The sequence below is a fragment of the Penicillium daleae genome (genome assembly GCF_028827525.1).
Source record: "Penicillium daleae strain IBT 16125 chromosome Unknown utg000008l_segment0_segment0, whole genome shotgun sequence".
Classification (NCBI taxonomy): Eukaryota; Fungi; Ascomycota; class Eurotiomycetes; order Eurotiales; family Aspergillaceae; genus Penicillium; species Penicillium daleae.
In genome coordinates, this window is record NW_026623156.1 from 7,256,112 (window position 1) to 7,267,965 (window position 11,854).

Here is an 11,854-nt window from a genome sequence, read left to right on the forward strand (position 1 = left end):
AGATTTGATCAACAAATTTCGGAAGAAAGAGCTTAGGCTTAATCTATTAGATACGATCCGGGCACCCACTATCATTCATAAGCTAAAGATACCATATAGCTATCTTTGGTATGTTGTTGCGAAGGGCTGCCTCAGCTTATTATAGGGTTTCTGATCTGTTCAGGTCACCTGCTCTCCTGCCAAAGCCGGATGATTAGTCTGAGAATATCGACATCTATGGCTTTCAGTTTATGACGCCGGATACGAACTATCAGCCACCTCAAGAGCTGCAAGACTTTCTCGATGCAGGTGAACTTCCAATTTATATTGGATTTGGGTCGATAGTCGTCAACGACCCTTTGAAGTTAACGACCATCATCTTTGAGGCCGTTGAATAGACGGGCTAGCGCGCGATCATATCTAAGGGTTGGTCTAATATTAGCGTGAGTGATGCGGAAACCCCTAGCAATATATTTCTCTTAGACAAGTGTCCCCACGATTGGCTCTTCCTACGTGTATCTTGTGTGATACATCATGGAGGTGCCGGAACCACCGCAGCTGGTGTGCTCGTAGGCTGCCCTACTGTGATTGTACCCTTTTTTGGTGACTAGCTATTTTGGGGATCGATCATCGCACGAGCAGGTGCAGGTCCCTAGCCGGTGCCATATAACCAACTCACGACAGCAAAGTTAGCTTCTGCTATTAAAACGGCGCTGAAAGCTTCGACTAAACGCTATGCTGAGGATATAGGCAAGAAGATGCGAATAGAAACGGGCGTGTAGAATGCGGTAATGAGTTTCTATCATCACCTTAACATTGAAAAGCTCCGATGCTCTATTTGTCCCTACAAACCGGCTGTGTAGTGGCTACGATATTCGTATATCTAGCTGAGTGCGTTTGTAGCGTTAGTGTTAGTACAGACCGGGCATATTGACCTGTATTAACTAGTTATATAAGCATTCCTTATAAGGTCACCTGCTCTCGAAATAACACTATTTGAGGTACCGGCCGCAAGAATATAACACAAACAGAGATCCCCGGGGGCCGCTTTTAGCCTTTGTAGAGGTTTTTTATAGCGTAGTCACGGACGTTATTAGTGGAATAGCGCGTATTCCAGGATAATTAATCTCTATTTTTTCCGGAAATCAGCCGATAAAAAGGCATAATCGTACTCAAGTACGCGAATAGGCCGTCTCGTATTTTGCAGAAAGCTTGTTAAAAGAAGAAAAAAGAAAACATCGAGAAGCTTCAGAGAACCTAGCGAGTGAAAGAGGGGCTAGTTTGGAATTTCACGAGCCGGCTGGAGAGCAACCGGAAGGTCAAAATAATCAGAGTCGTGATTCTAGGGGTGGAAACAGTGCAGATACAACCTTAAATGGCTCACCTCACGGTATAGGAACCAACTATCAGCTTTCTAGTCAGGAAAGGCCGCTGATGCAATAAGGAGCTGCTAAGCCTGCCCGAAGCAAGAAAGTCTTCATCGAGACAGGTCACTATACCGGAATGATTGCAATAAAGTTGCTTAACCTTGTTCTTGTTCTTCTAGCAGATTTCACGCTCAGCTTAACCAAGGGATTCTATAACGCACCTAAGCTATATCATGACTCGATAGTCCGAGAAATTCCTACTGTGAGAAGTATCAGAAGCGGATTTCGCGCAGCCGGCTCTGTATTTATATACGTCTAGAATAGCTTTAGAAGTTGTGATTTACTAACTTTTCCAAGGAATTCACCTAGGGGTTCTATGATGGAGTTACTAGTCTTATCCTGCAGCCTATCTACGCTGTCCGGCGATTAGGTAGCAGGAGCCTGATCCTAGGTATCGGCAAAGGGTTAGGTGGTACATTCTTCAAACCGTTAAGTGGTAGGTGCTTCAATTCTTTCGATTCCTAAGGGGCTATTAACAGCGTCTGGCTACGAAGGTATTTGCGGTCTTGCAGGCTTTCCCCTTGATGGATTACATAAAAACCTCCGGAATTCTATGTCCAAGAGCAAATTGAAAGAGATCATACGATTAAGGATCACACAAGGCATTAAAGAAATGTGTACTGCAACAAACGAGGAACGGCAATTGATCATTCACAAGTGGCATAAACTACGTCAATAGGTTTGTAACTGACAGGGTAACTAATCAGATGAGAAAACTGCTTATTAATGTATTAATTGGAATTCCGTGTAAGTTAGTGTTACATAGGTCACTCTACCGAGCGTTTTTCCTCTGCCAGGTGGGGCTTTCCTTTCTGAGATACCGCTGCTTTTATACGGGCACTCGGAGTCAGACTCACTGAGTAAATCTCAGACCGGACTCAGGCTCAAGACTCAGACTCAGGGAGCTGATCAGAGTATTCACGTGACTGCTCAGAGGCTCTCAGTGAGTGTGATCAGTCAGCTCACTGATTACTCAGATACCGATCAGAGGCATCTATTGAGCACCCAGTCCGCCGCGCCCAGGCCAACTCGAAGCAGCGCCCCACAATATTGTTTATTTCGGTAATCACTTTTGTGTAGCCCTCTTTTTCTGTCATAAAGCCATTTCTTGAGTCATTGCATCCTTTCAAGGAAAAAAAGCTCGAATAATTATGCCGCAAAAAAGGAAGGCACCGGAGGAAAGCCGTTTTTTGGCCCCTAGTGTTGAAGAATACCGGTGATCCGTGCCTAGACATTGAAGTACAAAATAGAGGTTCTACCCAGGCAACATGATCTCCAACAAAGCATTAACAAGCACAAACTCTGCTTTTACCCGCGCCGGCTAAAAGTGCGTAGCCCCGCGTAGATGAAATTAGGCAAGTCAATGACTTCAGCTTCGGAAATAGTATCAAGGACATCCTACAGGACAAGATTCTGGTAAAGAACAGGCTACGATGAGTATATCTTCAAAAAACATGGTATAGAATATACATTGGTATTTCCAACTTCTACAGAAACCCTTGCCCTCCCACGCTTTTCCCGTCTCCCCGAGTTTCGCCCACTGCTGCCTTCTCCACATTATTATAGTACCGAAGCACATAGGGACGAAACATACAGATCAAACAGTAAAGATTAGACGTAAACAGACTACATAGCACTCGCAACGCAAAACAATCCTTACATCAACCAACGCCCTATCTCCTCCACCACTAATCTGTCAGCGTTTCTCTACTATGACTTATCTTAAAAAACATCTTCAGGACTATATACTGAATGTCCGAGACAGTTTCGAGTCGAGAATTTGACCAATCGAATAGTTACAATACGCACTTTATCGATAGGTGCACTATAGAAGAGAAAAAAAATATGGAAATAGAATAGATTTCTAACGAGGGCCCCGCGAGCGCCGTTGGCCAACCTTGGCGTCTACTGACCCATTTCGGGATTCGGCTATCACTGTACCCGTCAGGATCACGGATTAGGTTTAGGGAGTGGCTAATTTATACTGTACTATGTAATTACTCTGTAATAGGCATAGGCGGTTAAGAAAGCGGTCGATAATATGGCCAATCACAGGTTCTGAGCCGGTGGCGTTAATACAAAACATGTTCCATCATACCTACCTCTCATGTTATCCCTCTATTTGCAGATTTGTGTCACTCCATTTCCCCTAAAATTTTCAATCTTCATCAACACTCGAAGCCAAGATGACCACAACTGCTCAAGAATGCTCGTATTCTTGGTCCAAATGTACTGTGTCTTCGCTGACCGGGACAGCAATCGGGCTCGGCATCGCTTTCATCGGCTATCTTATAACGGGACTTATCAAGAAGCACAGTAACAGACAATCTGGCGCGGAAAGGGATATAGAGAGCCGTGCACCTGATATTTCGCTCAATCCGCTTGGGAGCTATACCCGTTTCCCGCCAATGACGACTCTCCCAACTACGCCTGGACACACTATTTCTGATATGGATCGAGATACCGGGCTTCCATTCATCAGTCAACAAGGCACAGGATGTGAACCTTGAAGCAGCCTCGGGAACGTCGGAGGTCCGTGTTCAATACGGGCCTTGAATAGTTCCCTCGTCTCGGAGTTTCATTTGAATCAACGAGATCGGGACTCTTGCTGCGTAACGTATGCACGCATGTTCTTGGGGTCATTTTACAGGCTTACTGAAGTTATAGAGCAGTGTTCTGTGAAATTTAGATCTCATTAAGGAGAAGGTGATGGAATAGCTGCACGCCCGCAGTCACTCACTCTGAGAATCGTCCTCGAAAGCCAAGTTCTCCTACGTCACAGCTGTCACTGGCACAGATATTCAAAATGATATGTCACCTTCATTCCTTTCCACATTCTCTATGCTAGCTTGATGGATGTGACGTGATTCATTCAGTGTAGAAGATAACGCGAGAAATGTTGATATTCTATCGGGAAACCAAAGTTTTAGATACATTGAGGCTCGTCTTAGCTTCACCCGAAGGCTACTAGTCACCAGCACTGCGAAGAAGTGCGAGCCCATCGCTGGTGGCCCCACTCCCACAATCAAGATTAGCCGTCTCGAAGGTGGGAGCCTATTGGGCGCCTGTAATCGACATACTTCCACCACTCGACTCACCTCGAGTGGCTTCAGCAGACACGGTGATCCGTCATCGCAGCCATGGTTTTGACACCATGTGGTAGCACTAATAACCATAGAACTGAGTTGGCGAGCGGATTCGAGACGAACGGCGGGGCAACGGGCGAGAGAAACTCGGCGCGGCGACGGAGGGCGGGGGGACAGGGAGGACGGCGGCGGCAGGCGGCGCAGGGAGCGAGGAGGACGAAGGCAGCGGCGTCGGAACGGCGTCGTCGGCTGGCTCTACTGAGCTCGAGGAGGAGGACGAGGGAGGAAGGGGGACGGCGGAGGGCGGCAAGTCGATGGCGTCGAGGGCTTCGAGGGCTTCGAGGGAATCCAGCTCAGCTCCATGGTCATCAGTTTGCCGCTCAAGATCAGGGGTTCTTCCGGCAAGAAGCGTCTCCAACACTCCCGTAAACGGGCGCAGAAGGGACCCCAGTGTCTCTTGACCCACGGTGCTACCCCCGCAACGGTCAAGATGAAGATTACAAGCGAAACTATACATTGAATCAGTGTCGAACGCCAATCAAAACCTTCAGTCATCGTGAAACAGTTATAAGGGAACAGGATATGAACAGTATACTTAGCTTTGGTGTAGCTCAGTCGCTGTAGCACGCAAGGTGTGAAGAGAAAAGAAACATTGGGGGAGGGGGATCTCAGTCTACCCATGAGGCAATTCCTTCTACATTGTGAGGAAGGTACTACTTTCTAGTAAACATGGGCAAAGTGCAGGTGCAGGTAGTAGCGGGAAGTCGGCAATTGAAGCAAGAGCGGTCCTGCCGCCGGGTGATGGCCGAAGGACGTCATGCTGAACATCGATGTGTTTGATAATTTTGCTATATAACAAATGACAGTTTGCTGTTGGGGTATATAGGAAGCAAGTGGTTGTGCAAGAAGGAAAGATATGTCGAGAGTGATATTGAACATGGTGATGAATCAAGAGAACGTTTGAGATGAGAGTTCATTGAAAGAAAAGCAAAGGGAAAGCGAACAAACCGAAAGAGTCTGATAAACCATCATTACCTTCATACGTATGATCCGCCATTCCAAGCGATTCTTCGTTTCTGGGTACCCGAAGAATATACCGACCTTCTTGCCAGCCATAGATTGTGCTGCTTCTCCAAAACCAATAGAAAGTCCTACTGCAGTAGCAGAAACAGTTGACGTACACTCCTCCATCGAGCGCTGGTAAGAAATAAGTGGTAACATTAGGCTCGAATCGAGGTTTGTACTATTATGCCCTAAAACATCATTCGAGCCTGCTTATACAAATACCTTGGGGATGTGGGCATCATGGGCTCAGTTTACCGTATTTAATCTCTCTTCGACCCCGCGAAGTGTTTTGAATGCTCAAATTATACCACAAGGATGACCGCAATATGTATTTTTAATATGTCGAATCATCTAACAAATTTTGTTGCCTATCTGGACCCCGGAATTCAAGTGCCTCGGGCTGGCCACCTTGACTGGGATGACGAAGCTTTTGAGCCTTTAGCATTCGCTTCTAGGGCGCCATTGGAATCCCTATATCAAGTCATTGCAGAATCAAGGACGACCGCCAGAGAGCGTCAACGTGACCACAGGCAGTTTTTCATTGGCAAATCTGGCGATACATATCGTCCAATGGTACATAATCCTGACTGTTGAGATTTGACTCATTTTGGTATCTGGCTCATCTGAATCTTCTTCAGGATCCAGTCGTGGTTCCAGCAGCTCATCTGCCTGACGTACTCCGGGTACAAACATTTGTCAATGGCTAGGAGGGACAGAGAGCTACAACAAAAAAATTGATTTTCTCAATTCCTACTTTGATTAGAGGCCCTTTCAAAAGGAACCACCCTTCAGCCGGGACATGTTATTGCAACTGGAACGGGGAGACGTCCTTAGAAAAACATTCACAAAGAATATACTTTGCTTACTTCGATATGATTGGTTGGTAAGGCTAAGGGATGCGATATGATTGGTCCGTCCGTTTGTGGCAGACTAAGCCATTTACGGGTACTGCCCGCCCTTCCTATAGTACCTCCACAGGTCTGCAGCATACAGGGAGATTTCCCCCCTCCTCCTCCTTGAGGTCGCGATGCGCAGAATATTAAGCGGCTGAGCATCGCAAATTATTCCTGCAAGACCTACCCGGAATGGATCCGTGGGCACGCAGTCAGCTCGTATCACTATATAGCCCGCTGATGTTGAATTTAGACAGAATCCACCAGTATGGCTTCAGCCAGGTGATGAAGTCAAAGTATCGGTTACTAGCCTAGAGTCATTGATCAACAAGGTTGTGAAAGCGAATCTACTCGTCTCCTATGCACCTACACCGGATGACTTGAAGTTACCGCAACCTAATGATTGGAGGAAATCTCACTGCAATACAAGGGGAGCGTCTCTACTATAAGAAACAGGGAAAGGGCAGTACGCCAGCTATCTTTGTACATGGCTTGGGAAGCTTTGGTAAGCCTTCGCGCCCGTTGATCAAGACTCTTGACCTTGACACGTCGTATTAACTGCGTCTATTGGACTTAGAGGGACATGGGTTGTGGCGAACATCGCTCCTGTCTTCTATCAAGATTGAATCTCTTCCGGGCGACTTGAATGGGCATGTTTGAGAAAGCAGGCCTTACGACCGCTTCTGAAGCAACTTTAGTGGCACATCCGATGGGATACCTTGTGACCTCCCTTTTTGCGATCAAATATCCCGAGAAGGTTGCCAAGTCGGTTCTGCTTAGTCCAGCGCCCTAAGGTACTAGTCAGGCCACGTGCTTAGTGAGTAGATCAGACCTGCTCAGTGAGCTGATCGGGAATTGATACAGACACCACACGTTTTACTAGCGGCACCACTCATTATGTAATACCCCGATCACATAACTAATCAATTTTGCCCGAGATCGTTACCATACATTACCACAGCAACTGCATTATGCCAATACTTGATCCTCTATTACCACTGCTAGCTCGCAAACCAGCTCAAGAAAACAACAAAATATCAGACAAGAAGATCTCCAAGAAGAAAGCGCCCTCTAAGTGCTCAAATTGTGGAGAAATTGGCCATACAAGGCGTTCCTGTAGGGTATAATAGGCTATGTAAATAATATGAAATGAATCAAATGAAGAATCAGATGACGAACTAGATAACAAGAAGAAAGAGAAGCTCTTATCCCCTCGTCCGTCCGGGAAGGACAATTAGCGCATTTCAATTAGCGTATTATATTATCCAATAGGTTATCGGACTAAAATATTCGATGTGTTATTGGATATAGGGCTCCACTATCTACTAAGTCATCAACGCGTGTTTTTCTACACGCGTAACCCCCTACCAACCTGCCTACCAACCTGCCTACCAACCTGCCTACCAACCTGCCAATAAATCTGCCATGGCTCCAAAGAAATCTACTAAGGCTACACGGAAGCGTACGCTTGACGAGATTACTGCCGAATTACCTACTAAGGAAGAACTCTCTCGGCAGCTAAAGCCCTTGATCCCTTCCTCCGAACCTCTACGGCTGCACCTACCTACTAGCATTGACCTAGATAGCCTATACGCGATCTTTACACTCTTTATTAGCGAAGAGATTTTCGATCGTATCAGCCAATCTACTAATGTATACGCGCAGCGAAATCTAGCGAAGCTAGCTACCACTGCTACTACTACTACTACTCGCGCGTGGAAGGATACTACAACTGCAGAGATCAAGGTCTTCTTTGGTATTCTTATTTATATGGGTGTTCACCCTGAGCTACGCATTGATCTCTACTAGGCGCAAGATAGACGAGAAGGACCACTATATACTCCTCCGCTTTATATGACCCTTAAGCGCTTTGAACAGATTAAGCGCTATCTTCATATATCTTACCCTGACGAAGATGAGATGCGATCGGAGAAGGATAAGAAGCAGTGGTAGTATAAGCTAGACCCTCTGGCTTTCTTCTTTAAAGAGGCTGCTGAAAAGCACTACCAACCAGGTTCTAATATCTCTATCGATGAGACTATGGTTCGCTGCTTTGGCCGTACGAAGCATACTGTCAAGATGCCTAATAAGCCAATTCAACAAGGTTATAAGATCTTTGCCCTCGCAGAACATGGCTATATTTGGACATTTATATGGAGTAGCCGCCTATAGGGGATCGCGGAGATGTTTAAATATGAAGGCCTTAGCCCTACGGCAAGAATGGTGCTTAAGATGGTCAAGAAGCTTCCTGGCCTAGCTAGTTCGATGGCTAATCTTCCTGCTACCCCTATAAGCAATTCGCATACTAATCTTATGGCCAATTCGATGGCTAATCTTCCTGCTACCCCTATAAGCAATTCGCATACCAATCTCATGGCCAATTCGATGGCTAATCTTCCTGCTACCCCTATAAGCAATTCGCATACCAATCTTATGGCCAATTCGATGGCTAATCTTCCTGCTACCCCTATAAGCAATTCGCATACTAATCTCATGGCTAATTCGATGGCTAATCTTCCTGCTACCCCTATGAGCAATTCGCATACCAATCTTATAGCTAATTCGATGGCTAATCTTCCTACTACCCCTATGAATAATTCGCATACCAACCTCATGGCCAATTCGCCGGCCAATTCGTATACCCTAGCACCCTATATTGTCTACTTAGATAACTACTTTACCTCGGTAGCCCTTTTCAAAGAGCTTCGAGATATTCAATGTGGTGCATGTGGTACTACCCGCCCTCAAAATAGGATACCTTCTTAGCTCGTTGAGCTAAAGGATCACATTAAGACGATCCTATAGGGTATACTCTATGCAGCAGAGGCTGAAGGGGTTCTATGTCTTGCTTGGCAGGACAATAATATAGTCCTTCTACTATCTACTATCTACTCGCTAGAGATATACACTCCTACTAAGCAGAAGCGGCCATCACCAACCTCTACGAATGCAGCTATCTCGCGTATACCTTTTAGTGATGAGATAACTAAGGAGCTCGAGATTCCTACTGCTATCAATGACTACAATCACTATATAGGTGGTGTGGATATTGCAAATCAGTATAGGGCTTCTTATGAAATTCATCGAAAGTGCGAGCGTGTCTGGTTCCCTCTGCTTTTCTTCTTTATTGATGCTGCAATTATTAATGCTTACCGCATTTAATATATCTTTAAGAAGCAACAGGGGGCTAGTGAGCTATCTAGTTAGCTAGATTTTCGGCGAAAGCTCTACCAGCAGCTCTTTGCCTTTGCACCTTCGCCAGTACCAAGGCCAGTACCTGGTATAAACCACCAGCGAATTCAATTCGATAGGCGAAAAGCTTGTGTGTGGTGTCAGTATAAGAGAGAAAAGGGCAAAAGAGGCCAACAGGCCAATCGGTCAAGATCTGGTTGTTTAGAATGCGGCAGTGTAAGCCTATGTGTAAAAGGGCAGTGTTGGGACGAATTTCATAGAATTAGCTAGTCGATTAGGCCTGATTAATTACCATACTGAACTGTGACCGCGATTAGCCAATTAGTACGCGTTATTCATATACGCTAGTATAGCCTAGTAAAATACGCTAATTGTCCTTCCCGGACGGACGAGGGGATAGTAGTAGTAGATAGAATGTAGTTGCTATAGTTAGTAGTAAGTAATGCAGTTGCTGCGGTAATGTATGGTAACGATCTCGGGCAAAATTGATTATGTGATCGGGGTATTACATAATGTGTGGTGCCGCTAACGTGATTCACGGTCTCCCGGGCGACACTGCCGGTCGGGCGGCCCATCAAAAATCACCCTCAATAATAAAACATGTTTTTTAACCACAACAAAAATGCCCCCCCAACGCTCTGATCGAAAAAAAAGTTGATAGAGCAGGAGGGCCGTCTTTTATTAGCTATAAAAGCTATAAAAGATGGTAAATATCCCTCTGCTGCAGCTGCTGCTCGATCATTTGATTTACCTGTCTCGACTTTGAAGTATCGGATCAATGGGCGCGAATCTTTGGCTGAGAAGAGACCAACTGGCCATATTTTCACTGAAATTGAAGAGCAATCAATAGAAAATTGGTTACTTAATATGGATACTAGAGGTGCTGCTCTCACGATGCCTATGTTGCGCGATATAGCCAATCTCCTACGAAGTGCCTAGAAAAATACCCCCTCCACTATTGGTGTCAATTGGCCTACTCAATTTATCAAACGACGCCCAAATTTATCCAGTCGACTCTCTCGAAAATACGACTATCAGAGAGCACTTTCAGAGGACCCTCGAATTATTAAACCATGGTTTGATTTGGTCCAAAATACTATTGAAAAGTGGGGTATCACTTCAGATAATATTTTTAACTTTAATAAGTCTGGTTTTGCTATAGGAGTTAGCGTAACACAGAGGATTATTACCTCAGCTGAATACTATAGGAAAAGAGCTCTCTTATAAGCCGGAAATCGCGCGTAGGTAACTTCAATTGAGTATATCAGAGCTAATAGAAGTGTTTATCCTCCACTCTTTGTTTTCAAGGGAAAACTTTTTCTAGCATATCTACGCTAACCCCTCCTGAAAAATCAAGAAGGAGCTAGTCTTACTACAAGTAAAAATAGCTAGAGTACTAATAAGATTAGTATTTAGTAGCTAAAATATTACTTTATCCCAAATATTAGGAGAAGAGTAGGAAAATATTACCTCCTAGTCCTGGATAGTCATAGGAGTCATTTAACCCCTAAATTTAACCGACTTTGTGATAAAAATAATATCATTGCAATCTGCATGCCTTCCCATGCCTCTTATCTTTTACAACCTTTAGATGTTAGTTGTTTTTCAGTTTTGAAGAGGCTTTATAGAGGAGCGGTTTCAACTATAATACGGAATGGAGTTAATTCTATTAATAAGGAAGATTTCCTTGAATTAATTGCAGATACAAGAAAGGGAGCTTTTAAGCCCTCTACTATCTAGAATAGCTTCTTAGCTACTGGATTAGCACTATTTAATCCAGATAAAGTCTTAGAAAAACTAAATGTGCACCTAGATGAACTTCCTCCTCTTGAGATCCTTCCCGAGCGACCACTCTCTTCCGGTAGTGATAGTAATCCAAATACTCTCTGGACTCTCTCAAAATTCTCAAAATCGCAATCTCGGATCAAAAAGGGTCTAGAATCTTCTTCTTCAATCCTTTCTTCGCCTATTAAACGGGAGATTAAGAGGACCTACGAAATGACCATAAAAGTGGTCCACCGCCAAATTTTCCTCCAAGATCGCTGTATACAATTAGAGGCAACCAACAAAAAACAGACAAAAAAACGAGCGATCAAACATGCATTTATTAATCAGAGAGGCATTTTAAGGGGTCAGGAGAGCAGTCAGAGTGATGTTGTTATTGAGAAGAAGGATGTATGTAAAGATATATCTTTGCCAGAGATACCTGTAG

General features: G+C 44.7%; 3 protein-coding genes across 3 annotated transcripts; 2 read left to right on the top strand and 1 right to left on the bottom strand.

The window, feature by feature from the left end:
* Positions 1-230: 230 nt before the first annotated feature.
* N7458_011101 (UDP-glucose sterol transferase) lies at positions 231-761 on the top strand (the record flags this gene model as incomplete). Its single annotated transcript, XM_056914483.1, is given in 3 exon segments — positions 231-368; positions 387-563; positions 636-761. The coding sequence occupies 3 exon segments, from the start codon at positions 231-233 to the stop codon at positions 759-761; spliced, it is 441 nt and encodes a 146-aa protein (XP_056763332.1).
* Positions 762-808: 47 nt separating this feature from the next.
* N7458_011102 (uncharacterized protein) lies at positions 809-1,422 on the top strand (the record flags this gene model as incomplete). The annotated part of the gene is made up of 2 exons (XM_056914484.1): positions 809-889; positions 1,168-1,422. The coding sequence occupies 2 exons, from the start codon at positions 809-811 to the stop codon at positions 1,420-1,422; spliced, it is 336 nt and encodes a 111-aa protein (XP_056763333.1).
* Positions 1,423-4,571: 3,149 nt separating this feature from the next.
* On the bottom strand, positions 4,572-5,009 carry N7458_011103 (uncharacterized protein; the record flags this gene model as incomplete). Its single annotated transcript, XM_056914485.1, has 1 exon — positions 4,572-5,009. The coding sequence occupies one exon, from the start codon at positions 5,007-5,009 to the stop codon at positions 4,572-4,574; it is 438 nt and encodes a 145-aa protein (XP_056763334.1).
* Positions 5,010-11,854: the final 6,845 nt, after the last annotated feature.